The 17,507-nt window shown below is 45.7% G+C and overlaps 1 protein-coding gene across 1 annotated transcript in view; it reads left to right on the top strand.

The window, feature by feature from the left end:
• Nucleotides 1-17,507, top strand: part of NECAB2 (N-terminal EF-hand calcium binding protein 2) — a 73,086-nt gene that overhangs the window by 32,668 nt on the left and 22,911 nt on the right. Inside the window, exon 3 of the mRNA XM_056500817.1 lies at nucleotides 3,527-3,635. Coding sequence (XP_056356792.1) covers nucleotides 3,527-3,635 — 109 coding nt within the window. The remainder of the gene's footprint in view (nucleotides 1-3,526; nucleotides 3,636-17,507) is intronic.

Here is a 17,507-nt window from a genome sequence, read left to right as displayed (position 1 = left end):
TAATGACATCCCAGTTGGGGCTTTCTGATGCTCTCCCTCACGTCCTTCTCTCTTCAGTTAGCTTTAACTTCCATAACTCTGTTGGGCTGGTAATTTGCTTTGGTCTTTGCCTGTGATTGAATTATTCTGAAAAGCTAGGGTAAAATGAAGATTGCTCTCTCAGGAAGAAATGATGGCAGGATAGCTGTGGCCTGATTATCTCTTTTCTCAGCCCATCAGTGCAAGGGAGGCAATTTCTAGTTAGTGGTTCTTGTCCTTGCTGGCAGCTAGGTGTTAACTTCTAGTGCTGGGTTTGAAGGGGAGGGAGGGAGTCTGTGGAAATAGGTTGTCTGCCTTTAGTATGGTTGCCCAGATAAAAAAGTCACAAACATTTGTGTAGATCTAGATCTCTAGATCTTAAGGTCTTTATGATCTAGATCATAAAAATGATGGAATCTATATTTTGTTTAATAAAATTTGGTAAAGAATCTAATTTTTTCCATTATGCTTCCTGTCAAAAGTAGGTGCCAAGGTCTGAAAGGTCCCAGAGCAGCTCCACAGGGCAGGGGGTGGGTGAGGCTGAGCCAGCTGAGGCTCTGCCTGTCCCTTTGGACAACTGGTACCTCTTGAACCCAGCAGCTTTCTGCAAAAAGCTGCTTTCTGGAGGTCTTATCCATTCTCTATTAAATCTAGACATTCCTGCTGTCAGAAAAAGCTGGGGCTGTCCTGATAAGGCTCCTCCTGGGCCACAGTGTCCCATCAGCTCTTGCTTATCACAGCAGCTGCCAGCCAGAGGACCTGGTGCTGGTACCATTGTGGTCAACCCTCCTCACCAGGGATTTTTAATTTGAACTGGCAAATCCCAGCCCATCCTGCTTCCTCTTATCACCCTGAAGCTCCCTGAAGGCATCTTTGCCTGCTGGGCTCCAGAAACCCAGGCTCTCAGGCTGTTCCACAATTACAGATATGCAGCACAAGGATTATCTGGTTACTCAGAAAGGCTTCTGCTCTGTGTGTTTGCAGACAAGTATTCCAGTTTATATTAAATAACCATCAGCTTTAAGCTGACTGGAATTTGGTGCTGTTGGTTGGGGGGAAGATGAAGGACCTGAGCACTGCTTGCAAATAAAATTGGTACTTTTGTTCAGATTCTGTGGGGTCAGAATACTTTTATTCAAGCAGTTCTGTGGGGTCTCCAGACAATAAAAATTAAATAAAACTCACTGTCACCTCCTTCTTCCTCTAGATCCTTAAATCATCCTGCTTTTTCATTACTTCAGGCTGTTAAATGCCAACAAAAATTCAGTGCATATTGGTTTCCAGTGACCTGACCTGTCATGGTCTTTGGTATCTGTCTACCTGTTCTCTCTGGAGACTCTGAGGCAGGAGTCAGAGCAGTGTTTTGGCACAGATTTTAAACACAGATACTTCAGAGGCTGCAGCAAAAATGCATCCTAGAGCACATTACTAAAAAAAGAAAAGACTTTAAAAAACCCAGAGCAAAACAAGCAAGAGTAAAATGAAAGACAGAATTTATAAGATATAAACTAGATAAAGGGTGTGGACTTTTTGCCTCAAACTTAGAAACACCTTTGTGTTTTTCAGAGTTAAGCAAACTGTAAATTCAGATCAAAGTACTCTCCTGAAAAAAACCCACTTCCCTTTACAGTTTTTCTTTCCCAGTAAGTTGATTTATGTGACTTTCCTGGGAATTTATTTCTGCTGCCCTCTGTGTGGAAGGACAATCTGAAGGTGAACAAGCACTGATTTATGGTTTACAGGTAAAGAGTTCTATATATAAAGAATTGTTTAGCCCTTGTGGAATAGAAATGCTGTCATCCTTTTGATCTTGGTGCTTGAAGATGTGCATTCATTGCCAGTCAGGATCAGAAGGAGCCAAACCTTGATCTTGGCTAGGATACTGCATGAATAGGAGCACTGAGGGGGAAAAGCTTCTTATCTTGTGTGATATGGAGAGGTGGAGGTGGGTGGTGTGGGTGGGGCTCCTGCTCTGGACACAGTCTCTTTTTTATGATCCCCTTCAGGGGCAGAATGTCACCACTGGCTGAGCCTGCAGGTGACACTGCTGGGGTGCTTCAAGGGCGCTCCTTGCTGAAGTACAGGTGTTCTGTAAGCAGGAGAGAGCAGATTTGGGACCATTCCCTGAGCTGTGCTGTGCTATTTGCACCCTGCCTGCTGCAGAGGGGTCACGTTTTGGGGAGGAATGCAGAGGAACAATAAAGGCAGCTGGAGCCTCCCTGCAGCCATTGGAAACGGTGCCCTCTTCACCCAGTGCTGCTGTGGACTGTCCTCCTGCTGTGTTCCTTTCATAATTGCCAATTAAATGGGCATCTTAGACTCGGTTTATTGCTGTTCTAAATTTGTCTGTGCCAGGCAAGGGAAACTGGGTTAGCATTTGGCAATGAAGGTATGTTTTAGGAACAGCAGACTTACTTTGGGGAAGAAATATTGATGTGTGTGTGGAGAGTTGGCTAATTTTGTCCTCTAGCATCATTTCCTGAAAAAGAAACAACAGGGTTTATTATTGATTTGATTAAATAATAAATGATACATTCTCCTGCCACAAAGTGGGCAGCATTTCCAATCTGTGACTCGTCTGTGGGTATGAATGGAAAGATTTTAAATAATGTGTGACCTGGGGTAGTTATTCCCTCCCAGGCACTGCTGCACACTGGAGTGTGGTGTCAGCAGCTTGGACAAGAAATGGTAAATTAAAGTTTCTTTAGAGTTTCTCTTGTCTCTCTCCTGTTGCTTTATTGCTGGAACTCACTGGAGCTTTCTCACAACCAGCTCTGTTCCTGTCTGCAGAGCACACAGAAAGGCTCCAGATCTATCAGTTAAATGTAAACCTTATCAGTCAAACTTGTGAGAGTCCTTCTTTCAGCCCCTTGCATATGAATTAGATTTTTTTTTTCTTCTTGGTCATTTAAGGAGGCTGCAGTAGCCCCAGCATTAAATGAACACTGGGACCAATATTTAACAGAGCACAGAAAGTGTATGGCCAGATTTCCACATCAGTGAAATAGCTTCCATTTAATATTTCTGTCCAGAACAGGGAGATGGACTGTGCTGGAGAGGATGCAGCTGGATGGAAATGGCAGAAGATACTCTGGGTCTGTTATAATTCCAGCCCAGGGTGGTTTCCTATCTAGTAAATGTCCCTTAATGAGTGTCCTGCATCATTTGAACATAGGGCAGACAAAATGTCCATAATTTCTTAAATGTAACTCAGTTTTAGGATGCAGCTCACCAGTTTTTCCTCTTTGTGTTTGAGCCATGCTTTGGGTTAACAGCCCAATTAAGTTGCCAATGGCCAGAACATCCAAACCCAGGAGCATCTTCATCTGCTCCTGGGTCACAGAGCTGCAGGTCCCATCCTGGGAGCTCTGCACTGGTTGAGGGCCAGTTTTGCAGAAGCACTTTGAGATAATTTTGTGTGAATCTTTAAATTGTAAGTAACACTTGATCTTCAGCATTGCCCCCCTCAGTTGCTGGTCCCTGATGGCAGCTGTGTTGCTCTTTGCAGATGATGGGAAGCTGTCCCTGGAGGAGTTCCAGGCCTTCTTTTCTGATGGAACACTCAACGAGGAGGAACTTGAGAAGCTTTTTCACACCATTGACTCAGACAATACTAAGTAAGTTGTGTGTGCTGACACCCTTCCATTTCAGTGTTTGGATCATTGCAGGGCTGTGCAGCAGCACAGGCTGCAGCAGTGCTGGCTTTGCAAAACTTTGTAAAACTTCCATTTCTGCTTGGTTTGTGTCTCATCCTGACAGCCACTATACTTCTTTTCTCCTGGTGATTTTTCAGGCCATTTCCAGTAGTGCAACCTGACCTTTAGAGCATCTGAAAGGATTCTTAGTTTAATGAGGGCATTTAAATACCTCTTTAACTTTTTCACTTTATCTAAAAGCTTTGCTGTGCTATAAAATCTCTCTAAGTGAATCTCTCTAATCATAGACCTTCCTTGTCTCTTTGTGGTGTGTCTGTATCCCCTGCACCTGGGCCATGCCTACTTCACCTCCACCCAGAAAATCCCCTGGAAAGCAGAGATTGTTCTAGCACTTAGGGAAACAAGCCCCTTTATCTTCAAGGTGAGGTTCTTCCCAAGCCCTGCAGCCACCTCTGAGGATGCTTTGCCTCTGCTCTGGTCCCCACAGCCCAAGGTGGCCATTCTGGACACAAAGCCTGGCCAAGGCACTGAGGGCTGGACCCAGGAGCAGCCCTGCACTGCCAGCACCATGGCAGGGAAAAATGATGGCAGAGGGATTCAAGGTGTGCCTTTAGTTTGACATAATCCAGAGCTGAAGGCAAACACAGCACCTGGCTCCTCTCCCTGAGCATCCAGCATTGCAGGCTGAGCCAGGCTGTAAATTAAGCTGGCAGACTCCTTAGCAGCTGATGTTTCCTTCTCTTTGCCTCTGCTGTCTCTCCCTCAGTGCTCCCTCTGCCTTTGGTGGGGTCTGGGGGGTTTGTGAGCCCCTGACAGTGTCTGGTGCAGCAGCATTTGGGATCAGCACAAAGCCATGGCTTCCCAGCAGGAGCCCCCTGCCAGCAGGTAACAGCAGCACTGGGCACCAGCACACAGGACACAACCCACTGGTGGGTTTTCCCTTTTCAAGAGGAATCTGTCTTCAAAAGCCTGAGTGCTTTTGTCTGTTTGAAAATACAAATGAAAACCAGCTTTGAGTCATATTCCAGTGTGACTTCTATTCCTCTGTAGAGAAAAAATCTGTCCAGAAAGCTGAAGAGAATCCAATTTCAAATGAGAAATGTTGAAGTAAGTGATTGAAAAATAATAATCTGGTTAATTATAAAGCCTTCTGGCAGCAGGGAGATGGAGTTTTGCCCATGTGAGTGGTGCAATTTTTGCCACCCATCCAAGAGATCCCCTGGAAAGCAGTGATTGTGCTGGAGGGCACTGGCACCAAAGCAGCAGCTGTAAAATTCATCAGCATTGTGCAGGGACTGCTGCAGAATTTCCAAGAGCAAAGTAAACGTGAGGTTTCTCCAAATCATGTTTTTCCAATGTGTGTGCTTCCCAAAGTTTATTCCAAGGTTGAAAATACCAAAGATCAGCTTGATATTTACCTTTCCCTGAACCAAAGAAAGTTTAGTGATCCTAAACTATCTGGGAGTGATCCATCCTTTCTAAAGGCTCTTCTTCCACAGGCACTGAATAGGTGCTGCCTCATGCTTTGTGGGTCTATTTACTGAGCTCCAGTGATGCTCCCAGATGGGCTCTCAATAGACTCTGGGACTTGGCTGCCCACCTGCCTCTGTTCTGGAATAATTTATAGCATTGCCTGAGCTTACCAGTGCCCAGCTGGCCTTTGGAAGGGTGCAGATGGTTCCTGTCCCATCCAGGGCACATGAGGTGAGTGTGGGGTGAGTGTTTCTTCTGGTCTCCTTGAAATGGGACATTGAATTGCAGCCCGTTTTGGCTTGGGGATTTTAGGGAATTTGCAGCTTCTCCAGGCCTTAGTAAGGGATGTCTTCTGAACTGGACAGAGAGAAAATGTGCCATTTGTGGATGCCATGCAACAGTGCTGCTGGCAAGGAGCCTTGCTGAGCACTCCCAAACGTGACAGGAGCTCCCACAGTCCTGGAGGATTTGTCCTTAGCCAAGCTGGCCTGATGCACTCATCATACCTGTTTGGGGCTGGTACTTGCAGAGAGCAGCAGAGCATCTGCTGTTCTTGGCTGAAGGAAAAGCAACGAGCTGCTCATGCTTGCAAGCTAAACCCTTGCATGAGCTGGCATCTGTTTATTCAGAAAACACAGACATCCACAGCACGTTTTTCAAGTTGGGGAAGGAAAATATTCCTTGTTTTTAACCTTCAAGAGCTGTCTCAGTCTCCAGAAAACCTATCCAGAGCCAGGCTTCCTCTGCTGAAGTGTTTTTCACTGTGAACTGAGCAGTTTGCTTGGCTGCAGCCCTGTGTCCAGTCCAGTCCTTCAAGTCCCAGCCACGTGTGCTCTTCACCTTGCTGTGTCTTTTGTACCCTCACAGTGAATTGGCAGCTCTGTGGGAGCCTGGGCAGGGGGATGCTGCCTCCAGCCACTGGGGCTGCAATCCTGAGTGCTGTGCCACTAAGAGAAGTGGAGTGGAGCTTCATTTTTGCATTTTACAGAGGAATGTAGGAACAATATTGACTTTATTTTTCCCAAATGCTGTTTGAATTTCAGGGGTTTTTTTTGCTATTTGATAGAAGCTTATTTATTTTAATTTTTTTTTTCAACTCTGCTTTGTCTCCCAATTTTTTTCATATTGGCCATTGTGTTTGTTTAGTGTGCAAAACCAAGTTTGTTATTGAGATTACATTACAGCAAGAGGAGCAAACGAAGAAAATTGTGTTCCTGCTGATTATTAGTAATTGCTGCTACCAGCAAATTACAAAATGTTGATTCGATTTCCTGGAGTATTTTTAGAATCAGAGAGCTGCCTTACTGGAGTAGATAAAATGAATGTCTGTACCAGTTTCTTGACTGGGATTAGCTGGGGAGGCAGTGGAAAAGAGCAGAGCTGGAGAATGAGGTGGGCTGTGGATGAAGGAGGATCTGTGCTGCTATCCCAGAGCCCAGAGAGACCCCACTGACAGCAGGGTGCACTTAGGGGGATGCTGAACTGAGAAGGGAGATTCCAAAAAAACCCAGTGACATTTATGAGTTTTTTCCAATCTTCTTGACTGCCTGGGAAGTGTCTCTAGGGCATTAATGGTGTGGGGTGCTGGGCATGGGCTTCAAACACCCACATTGGGTTTTATTACCAGGTGTTTCTATGCAAGAACCATGCTGTAGATCTCATCATCACCAAACAGTTCACCTGGCAGCAGGAACATGCAAAATGTCTTTTTGTTTTCTTGGTGTTTTTTGGCAAAATTATATTCATAAAGCTGCTGTTACTTAAAAACAACAAAAAACTAGCATTTTGCTCTCTGTTGCTCACACTGTCTGCCCTCTTCTCTCCTCCCAGCTACAGCTGGGGGCAAGAACAAGACATTGCTGGGTAGTTTTTCACCACTGGTTTTAGCTGTTGTTTCAGGAGATTTCAGCAGAGCTCTTTGGGGAGCTGCCTGAAGATTACTGGAGAGATACTGATCTGTTACTATTAATACCAAGGCTACTGGACCAGAACAAATAAGGTGCAATATATGTGCCTGTGAGGTATGGACACACACAACTAAATATATATTTATTGTTTAGTGGTAGAAAATGGGCTTTAGAGAACATTAGATTAATGGCTACCTGGGAAATCCAGTTACATTTGCAGAGATGTCTACACACATTCTTATTTTTTCTAACAAGATGTACTCATTTCAAAAGGAAAAAGTCATTGCAGATGCGTTTTGGGGTCACAAATGAACAGATGAAACCCTTTAAAGAGTTACTGTGATACAGGGCAGAGCTTGCTTTGTCAGACTCACAGCTCCCTGGGCTGGCACTAAGTCCCACTCTGCATCCCCTAGGAAGGAAGAAGCCCTTGGGAAAGCACAGGGATGTCAGACGTGGCTGTTGGCTGAACAAGTGTAGTCCTTGCAGGGGATTTAAAAAATTCCTTTTCTATCTGGTACGTTTTTCAGAGCTGCAGAGGGACAATCCTTTGGGGAGAGATCTGCTCACTGGAGCAGGGCTGCTCAGACGAGCTGTTCAGGTCCATTCACGAGGAGACAGGGACATGGCATTAGCATTCTGCTGCTCTGTCCTTTCTTATCTCCTCGCTAGGCTTACAGCTATTCTTTTAATGGCTTTGTTCTCCCCCTCTCCCCGGTCTAAATGAGCCCTTCTCTCCAGCGGCAAACACTAGAAAAGGCTGGAGTGTGCATGTAGGATAATTAACAGAAACTTCTCAGAAGCCTTTGCAGCTTCCCCAGTCTCTTTTGCCAGAGGATTGTGGCAAGTGGAGAACTGAATCCTCTTGAGCTCTGCAGCCTGTGCTGCCCCTGGCAGTGCCACCTCCCACCCTTGGAGCTCTGACCTGGGGCAGGCTGTGGTCCAGGGGGGTGACTGCAGGGGATGGAGGGGGAAACTGAGCACCCACCTTGGGATGCTGAGCAACATCCTTCCTGAGAATAGGAGCCACCTTCCTCCTCTGACCCCTCAGTTGCTCAGGAACCACAGGGAGCTGTTTAATAAACCACAGTGATCTGGGGTCACATTGGGGTGCAGAGATGCAGGGAATGGTCAGGGTAGCTCCCAGCCTGTTCAGTTCCAGAGCTAGGGGGACAGGAGCAGAGCCACCTCAGAAGCAGGTGTAATGGTTTGAAAGCAAAACTAGTGAGAAGCTCCAAGTTAGAAATACCATTTAATAGGGAAAAAAAAAAAAAAAAAAAAAAAAAAAGAAAAAAGAAAAAGAAAACACATGCAATAGTACAAAAGAAAATCTATTGACTGAGTCAGAATACAACAATTAGTGTGGTGGTAACAGTCCAGATGAAGGGGTCTTCTTGAAGCAGTGATCCTGTAGAAAAGTCTGGCAGCTCTTGTCCTCTGGGAAGCACTGGGTAAGGGCTGCTTTGGTGTTCCAAATCTCAGTTTTTATCTAGGTAGGAAATGTTTGTCTCCTCCCCCTGGCTGGAGCATCTCCCAATGGATGATGTAATTTTATCAGCCATGCACTGGGACTAAATGGGCCATTAACAGGAGATACAGTCCTGGAGGAAGGGTGGGTCGTGGGAAAGATAAAGATGACTGCCCTACCTGGTTTTAACAGCTGGCCCATTAGCAGAGGATATCTCCACAGAGATAAGAATCACTGCCCCCCCTGGTTTCAGCAGATGGTGATAGAATATGTACTTTTGGGCACATTTTGCATTGTAACCTAGGACAGCAGGTAATGATCCTGATGAGCTTCTCTGCCTGCACTAATTAGTCCCACAGTGGAGCAGAGCATGTCAGGACTGAGAGCACTCTGCTGACACAGCTGTGCTGCTTCCAGCAGTGCGTGCAGCTCCAGCACTTTGAGGGACCCCCAGTGCCAGTGAGGACAGGGTGGAAGCTCTGGACTGCCCCTGCTTTTATTGACATTGTTAGCTGTGGGGCCAGAAGCTGCCAAAATGGATCTTATGCTTTCCAGAAATTGATTTTGATTCTCTGTTACTCTGAATGCACCAATACCCAAAGGTGAAGATGAGTTTCTCAGCACCCTCCATCCAGCACACAGTGCTGTTCCAGACCTGGACACCTTCAGTACCTTCTGTCCTCCTGCTCCAGTCCTTATTTTCCTCTGGTGGAAAAGGTCTGTTACTGCTTATTTGGATGCCAACAGTCCCTCCAGACACTTCTGTGAGGAGCTTTGCCTTCCCACTACCACCCCAGGTCTGGTGTCTCTGCTGTGGGACATCTCCATCTGAGAGAATCCCGTGTAGGGAGACTTCAGGGGCAGTGCCTGCTCTCTGTGCTTTTCTCTGGGTTTCTGCAGTCCAGTCCTCTCAAATTTGAACAGAAAGCACTCCTACTTCTTGAGGAATAACAATGATTATTATGATTGAGTAATTTTTTCCTGGTTTTTTTTTCCTCCCCCTCCCTAATCTTGGCTATTTGCATTTCAAGCTTGATTCAGTGGAGTGCTGGGTTTGTCTGAAGCCTGCACTACAGAGATGGCTGAGCCCATTGAAACCAGCTTCATTTCTGAATATGGAATGTTCTCAATTAACTCCCTGGGAAATAAACTATGGATGGTTTAATCAGCCAAGATTTTGATTAACTGATTCAAGAGACAGTTCTTGTCTCTTCTGAAAGGGACAAAATGATTGCACAAAAATTACATGTCTTGCTCTAATTTCTGGCTCTCAGGAGCATGGGCATTTGGTGGATTTTGTTTATATGGAAGATGTTTTTGAGTCCTAGCTTATCCTTCTCTAAACATGTCATTTAAACTATACTGTGCTCTTTCTTTCATTCAAGTGAAGAAGCACTTGGTGCCAAGGCTGGTGCTCAGCATCTGTGTGCTGATAGAGACACAGAATGTCTCAGGCTCTCCACAGAAAAGGGGCTGTAAAAACAAATCACCCAGTGGGAAGGTCACTGCAAGAAACACAAAGCCAAAAAACTGCAGAGAGTCTTGTTTGAACTAACATTTGAGAACATTTTTCTATTTCTAATCCTATTTCCCAGGTGTTTTCCCAGGCAGGCTGTCTGCTGGGTCCCTGGGGAGAGGCTGTCTTGTACTGAGGCAGATTGGCTCTGGGAGCAGCAGGCTGGTGTTTACTGCAGGGTGTGAGGACTGGGGAGGGTTTACCTGTGCAAATGGAGTGAACAGCTATCACACCACACACTTTTCTAGCTGGGAAAGGGGCTCAGCACTTTGTGTTTTGGATTGTGCAGGGCCATGCTGCATCACCAGTTTTCCATTCTAGGAAACAGAAAGATACCAAGATCTTGCATTAAAACCATAAAAGTGACTGAGATATTTAATTCTAACCAGCCACTTGTGTTTGAACCATATTCAAGGCATTCAAGGAGATTGTAGACTTTGCTTGCAGCTCCAATCTTGCAAACTTATGAGGATTTTTTTCTGGGTAAATGTGCTTAGGGCACCAGCATCAAGCAGCAGAAATGTCCCGCTGCCCTTTGGTGGGCAGAGCAAGCTGTGTCCCTTGGGACTGGGCTTGGGAGGAGGTTTTTAGATAATTTTTCAGTGGCAGAAGAAAAGCATTCATGAGAAACAAAGATATAGGGGAAAATACAGAAACAGGCACCAGGGATATCTTGCTTTACTATTCTTTTTCTTATTCCCTGCCAGTTTTGTGTTACTTATCCAAATCTGCACATTTGCTGCTCTAATTTCTTCTTCTCCTACATACAGCTTTGGTAATAAACAAGATACCTGCAAAATCTAAAGGAGGAGAAGGCTGATTTAATTTTCCCTCATGCTCTCAGTATCTTGTTATTTCCTTCTGGCAATTAGCAACCCATTCAGCTGAGCTCTGAACAATCCCTCTCTCTTTTGCAGTTCAATATTACAGAGATTACAAATAGAAATTGGATTAGCCTAGGCTTATATATCAACTGGAAATAGGTAAAATGTAAAATATTCATTCATCAAAAAAGGCCATTTCTGATGTTTCATACTGTTGACAGTTTGTGCATAAAAACATTAGAAATCCTCTCCTCCCTCCAGAAAGCGTATTCATTTATTTTAGTGGTTTGCTTTCAAAACTGACCTGAAAAAAATAATGAGAGCTTAAAAACATAGATAGATGATTTCTTTTGATGTAAAGGAGAGGGCCAACAAGTGGAGGGAAGCGTGTGAAAAAACAGCTGAAGTGTAGCTTTGCTGTGAGCCAGAGGTGTTTGTGTGGTTATTGTGCCCCTGTGGAGGTGAAAAATAAATCACAGAGAAAAATCAGAGCATCCCTCAGGGAGGGGCAGGACAGCAGCACCCAGCACTGCAGGGTGAGCCAGGGGCTGGTGGCAATGGCTCTTTTCTGGGTAGCTCAGGTAGGTCAATCAACAAGGCAATTCATTAATTAATTGATAAGGAACGGGCAAGCAGTGCTGGGGACATGGGGAGTCTGCACTCCACCAACACATCCATCCTACCCCTGGTCACTGCCCCTTCTATGGGCAGATTCTTGGTGGGCTGTGACATGCCCATCCTTACAAACACATCCTTATTAAAAAGTGAATACAATTCATAATTATAGTGGCAAAATAATAAAAAATACATAAAACCAAAAAGCCAACAATTGACAGCAAAGTGATTTAAACAAATATAATGAAATCATTATGTTTTCCTGTGTCTCATGTCCATGCTTTGAGTTCAGTATTCCTGGTCCCAAGGTGTATTTCCATAATGACACAAATCACTGTGTGACATCTCACACAGGGCTCAGCGAGCTCTGGCATGCTTGGCATGCTGCTGTCTTTAGCTGGTCAGGCTGGAAAAAGCACTCTATGGGTTGCTGATCCCTTCCAGACAACTTTCTGTCTCTGGTTTGTAAAGCACTTTACTGAGCTCTCCACAGCAGGGGGGCTGCACCGTGATTTTGTGAATGAGCATCACAGGCTGAAACAGTTCTTTCCCTTCCTGTCACTAATTTTATGTTTTTCTGCAAATAGCAAATCCATATTGCACAAAACCAAAATAGTTGCTGCAACTATCCCTGTAAAAGAGTTTACAGTCACAGCAGTCTAAGTGCACCACAAACAGCTGGCATTTAAAAATCTGTCTCCAGGCTGATCACTTTGAACAAGCCTGACAGCAAAATTGATGTGCTGTTAGCTGCTGTATTTACTGCTCCTGAAATGCATGTGGGTTTACAAGAGCTGGGTTTACAAGCAGCCTGTGCTGCAGGATGTGTGTGTGCTGCATGGGACCAGGATGGCAAAATTAAATAATCACCTATCTCAATGCAATGTGATGATAATGTCACAGAAAATCATGCTATGACTCCAAAGTGGAGCTGCTGGGGACCCTGAGAGCAAGAAGCTGCCTGTGCTGCCTCTGTGTGGGCATGTCCAGCCCATCCTTCCAAGGACTGCAGTCCCAGTTTTACCTGGCACTGTCAGGCAATGAATATAATCAATACAGAAATCATCAATTTAATAAATTTGGAAGTGCCATCTCTCCTAGCAGCTGAGTTACTTGTAGGCTGTAATTAAACCTGCCTTCTCTTTTCTTTGATGCACTTGTGGGCAGAGTGATATTTTTTTCAAGAAAAAGTCATCCATCAAAATAAAAAAGGAGGGTTTCAATGTAATTTATTAGGAAGTTAGCACATGCAGAGATTTGAAAATGTTTCATACTGTACTAAATGTCTGTTTTACTTAAGGTGGTGACATGCTTAGAAACTGTTAGATTAAGCTTAGTAAATTAGTGCTGCACTGATATATTTTTCAGGATATTAACTGTGCTGTTAGCAGGCAGTATTTTGTGTTACCATCTTGTTCAGTGTTTTTGTGAGCTTTTGTGAGTGAGTGGTTAGAGGTTCTGGCCAACTGTGACAACAAACCATGAAATGGTTTTACAAGGTACAAGGAATGATCCGAGAGGACATTGCCTTAATCACCCAAAATTTTCTTCCTTGGGCAGAAACAGCTCCACCATCTTTGCTCAGAATCAGATCTGGATAAGGAAGAGGGAAGCCCCTCTGGGCAGCAGGTGCAGGGCTTTGTGAGGGGCAGCAGTGGGGCTGCTCTGCACTCCCAGCCTCTGGGGATTTGGGCTCATCACCACCCTTTGTGGGAAACTGCCCCTTTATGCTGCATTTTGGATGATGCTCTCCAGGAGCCATAGGGCAGGAAGGGCAGAGGGATGCTGAGCTGGTGCACTGCAGTACCAAACCCAGCTGTGCAGCTGTGGGGCAGAGCAGGAGGATGTGGCACCCACTGCAGGGCCACACTGCACTGCATGGATGAACTAACTCATGACTGCCACTTCACAGGGGCCAGCTTACTGCCCCTGCCTTTTTTTAAAGTGACATTTATTTCTCTTTTAACTAGAGAGAGCTTTGAGCATGTTTTTCACCAGCATCCAGACCGTTGTTTCATTTTCAGCCATATTCAGACACTTTCCTGCTGCCCTTGGTAATTAGAGCTGGGTGTTTTGTTCTGTCAAACACTTCACCATACAGAAAATGTTGTTTTGCTTGTCTTGAAGCTACTGATGAAAGAAAGCATGTGGTCTGTGTCAGGGATGTTGGAAGCTTGGGACTTTCTAAGGATGGTCTAGAGGCAACTGGGGTCTTCACTGTGCTATTTCTGACACCCACCTGGGACTGTAGGGAGGAAACTGGGTTACATGGAGGCTTGGCTTAGCTGTGACCAGTGTTTCACAAGAGTGTGTGGCTGCAGAGTGCATCAGTATGCAAAGGGAGTGAGGAGCTGAACCAGCCTTGAAATACAACAGCAGTCTTTAAAAATGAGAAACTAGCAAATAATGTGTCATGTGGTGATGGCCTTCATCTTTATGGTAAGTATGGAGTCCCTGAAAGGAAATGAAATGAGTTGTGCTGCAAAAAGCAGTGTTTAATCCTCCCCCCTCCCCCTGACAAAGTGCCATGCTGGTTGCATCACTGCACAAGCAAAAGCAGGAGTGTTCCTGCTAGCCCACCACAGGCAAACCCAGCCCAGTGTGTGTGCTTGGACCTGGTGCTCACTGCCCATGGGGAGGGGAGCAGGGACATGCTCCATGTTCCATGGGGGCCAGCAGGGTCACTGGGAGCCTCTGACAGAGGCTGAGCTGCCATTGCAGGAGAGTTTCCCCATTTTTCATTTACCCAAAGCAAAACCCTTTCCTCGAAGACTGTGATGAGTAAAACTGTGGTGGAGGCAAGGGGCACTGCCAGGAGAGAGGGGATGAACCCAAAAGAAGAGCAGCAGCTGAGATTTCACAGGTATTCTGCACTGGAAGGGCTCCACAGGGATTATAGAGTCCAGCTCCTGTGTGAATGGTCCCAGTGGGGATCAAACTCACAAGCTGGGTGTTACCAGCAGTGTGCTCACACCAGCTGAGTAGTGACCACAGAGCTGCTGCATCCACAGCTGCACTTGGATGGTTTGGCACTTCAGGGCTTGTATTTAGCAGGTTCAGTAGCCTCCTCATGTCATTTTTATAATGTTTATTACTGCTACAAGGTGAGTGCAACTGTACTGCAGGTCACTGGCTAGAGAGAGACATCTTCCCATCACACCCCTAATTACTGCTCGTGCAGGGTGCTATGGCAACTGCCTTTCTGCAGGGCATCTGCACTCCAGTATCACAGGCTGTTTGGAGCAAGTCCAGGCCATTTTGGATGTGTGCCACCCATCTGGGGGTGTTCAGCCTCATAACATATCAATTAGGAGTCAGTGTTCAGTGGTAACCACCCATTTTTCCCCCCCTCTCCTCTTCCTTTGCAATCAGACCTGGAATAGGATTTGTAACACAGGCATCTTCCTGTGGGTGTAAGAAAGCTGCTCTGAGCTGAGCTCAGGCTCTGGCACGGTGGGAAGGAAGCCAGTGGGCAGCTCTGCCTGTGAGCCCTGCAGGCTGGGCTGGGCAGTGGCTCCAGGGCACTGAGGGTGTGACTGTCCCCAGGAGAGCCACCAACACACCCAGGGACCTGCCAGGGGCTTCCACATCAAGGAGGAGGAGAGGGTAGTAAAGGTCTTCTGCTGATCTTCACGTGGTGACAGAAGGTCACCTAAAAGAGCATCTTTGGTGGTGCTGAAAGCACAGATGCTTTTGTTGTCTGGCTTGGGCAGGGGGAGCCCAGGGCAGGGAAATGAGACCTCCTGGTTTCTCTCTGTGCTTCTACAGGCAGAGCAAGTACACTCTGTGACTGCAGCTTCACAGGGTTTGTTGTGCTGGGAGGGAACAGCCTTGAAGCAGGATGAATAAAGGAGTGTGTTTTATCCTGAGCCTGCCAGATTTGCTGTGTTTGTATAGAAGGTCAGCTCAGTTTACCTTGAAAAATCATTGTTTTCCAGATTACTGGCTTTTAATGAGGACTCTGCTGCCCTGGTGCTCCAGAGGAAAGCACACAGTGCAGAGCTCACAGCTTTGGGCACCAGCATTTCCAGTGAACGTGGGTGGGCGTGTTTGGAAACTGGACTGGGCAGCATCCGAGCTAATGAGAGCTCAGGGGGCTTAGACAGGCAAGGAGCTGCAGAGAAAACCATGTGAAAACATCACTATTCAAATAGTGATTCACTATATGAAATGTCACTATCCAGTGGGCCTGAATGCAGGTGTGCAGTGCTGCTCACCTTCCATCTGCTGAGCAGGGAGCCACACCTGACACATGGTGTGGAGAGAAGCAAAACTGCCCCTGTCTTGGTCATATCTGCCTAAATGCCAAGGGAAGATGTGCAAGGAGCAGGAAGAAGCCAAACCCCAGTTTTAGGTGAGCAGAACCTCCTTGGGGGACAGTAGACTTCAGCCTTCCAGCGGGTGAGTTGATAGCAAGGGCAAGTAGGAGGAAGGAGACCCTCTTTCAAAGTACATAGAATGTGTTATAAACCCCAATCCTTCCCCACAGGTGATGAGACTAACACAAAATTAATATGTGAAAACTTCATACAAAATCCTCCTTTTGCTTCTCTCTGTTTCTGGCCAATTCTTAGTCCCTATTTTTTTTTCCCCCTCTATGTTACCAGGGATTTGGAGAAAAACATGTTTTGTTGCTGGGCTTTCAGAGGCTCTTACTGTGCTCACCAGGTGCTCAGTGATGGAGAACATGCCAAGGGAAGGAGAAAGTTATTAGTTTTGTTTTGGAAAAGGCAGCATTTTTCTCCTCTTCAGGACCCCCCATGGGAGCTGTTCTCCATAGGTGTTTTAATCTAAATCATTGTGCTTCAGTGCTGTCCCAGTTAGGTGCTGCAAAACTTCTCCTCTTTCATATAACAGAGATTTGGGGAGAAACCTCTGTCTGGGGGAATGATGTGCCAGCTCATGGACTTTCTACCCCACTGGAAAAAGCAAATACCTGCTGGGTTATTTCAGGCTCACTGCTCACTCTCTTTATTGCTGTGCAGAACAGGGAGCAGGGCAATTGTGCCTGCCCCAGTATGTGCACCTTAGAATTATTCCTGTGAAATTCATGCCATGCAAGAAACAGGGACATTTGGCAGCAGATAAAGACCATCCCTAAAGTAAAGCCAGGTGGGCACCAGGGCCCTAATTGCCAGCTTGCCACAGCTACAGAAATTAAAGCCAAAACTGACACATGTTCTGGATCCTTCTCTGCCTGTGTCATTCGAAGCTGCAGGTGGCTGGATGCCCTTCTGGTGTGGACAGCCCTGGCTGGTTGTCTGGGTTCTGCTGCTTCTTTGCTTGTGGCTTTTGGAAGTCCTTTTTAAAGTAATACCATTAGAGTGGTTTGAGGTTTTTTTCTTAAGCAAACAAGTGAGTAAAAGGTTGGTACTTGGAAAAGTCTTGGGAAGGATTTACCAGGATTCACCAGAAGATACAATGATGGGAAAGTTGTGTAATTCTTTAGAATTATTCAGCTCCTGACTGGCATCCAGTATTTGGTATTTCTCTTGCTCTGCCTGGAATAATTTCTCTCACTCTGGGGTTTGTGTAAAAAATGTTTAATTGAGTTCAGAAACTGATGATCAGAAGTGACCATCTGTGACCCTTCAGTAGGCATCTGGATGCATATTTGCCAATTCTGAGGTGTTGAGATAACACAGCCCTGTTGCTGATGGGACTAGAAGCCTTATCATCAGATATAATAATACTTTCCAGCTGCACTTGTTGTTTTTTAGTCTTTCCTAAATGAAAATGCGTTCTGCAGGTGGCTAATGCTAGAGGATAATTTGTTTCCGTGCTCGTTTGAAGCCTTGTAGCAAACCCAAAGCTGTGAATAAAAGATGGAAATAAAAGTAGAACGTGATTTCAGGAAAAAACCCTCCATTTTCTGTGCTGGTGGAGTGACTAAGCCGTGTGTGTGCTGATGCAAACCTTTCATCTGCCCAAGGAAAAGGGTGATTATCTTCAGCTGAAGCTGATGGGGCACTGAGCAGCATTTGAGCAGCACATCCAGGCAGATATTTGCATGAGAAACGTGAAGATGAG

Source organism: Oenanthe melanoleuca, chromosome 11, assembly GCF_029582105.1.
Source record: "Oenanthe melanoleuca isolate GR-GAL-2019-014 chromosome 11, OMel1.0, whole genome shotgun sequence".
Taxonomy (NCBI): domain Eukaryota; kingdom Metazoa; phylum Chordata; class Aves; order Passeriformes; family Muscicapidae; genus Oenanthe; species Oenanthe melanoleuca.
Note: the sequence above shows the minus strand (reverse complement) of the source record. Positions and strands in the feature narration are given on the sequence as shown.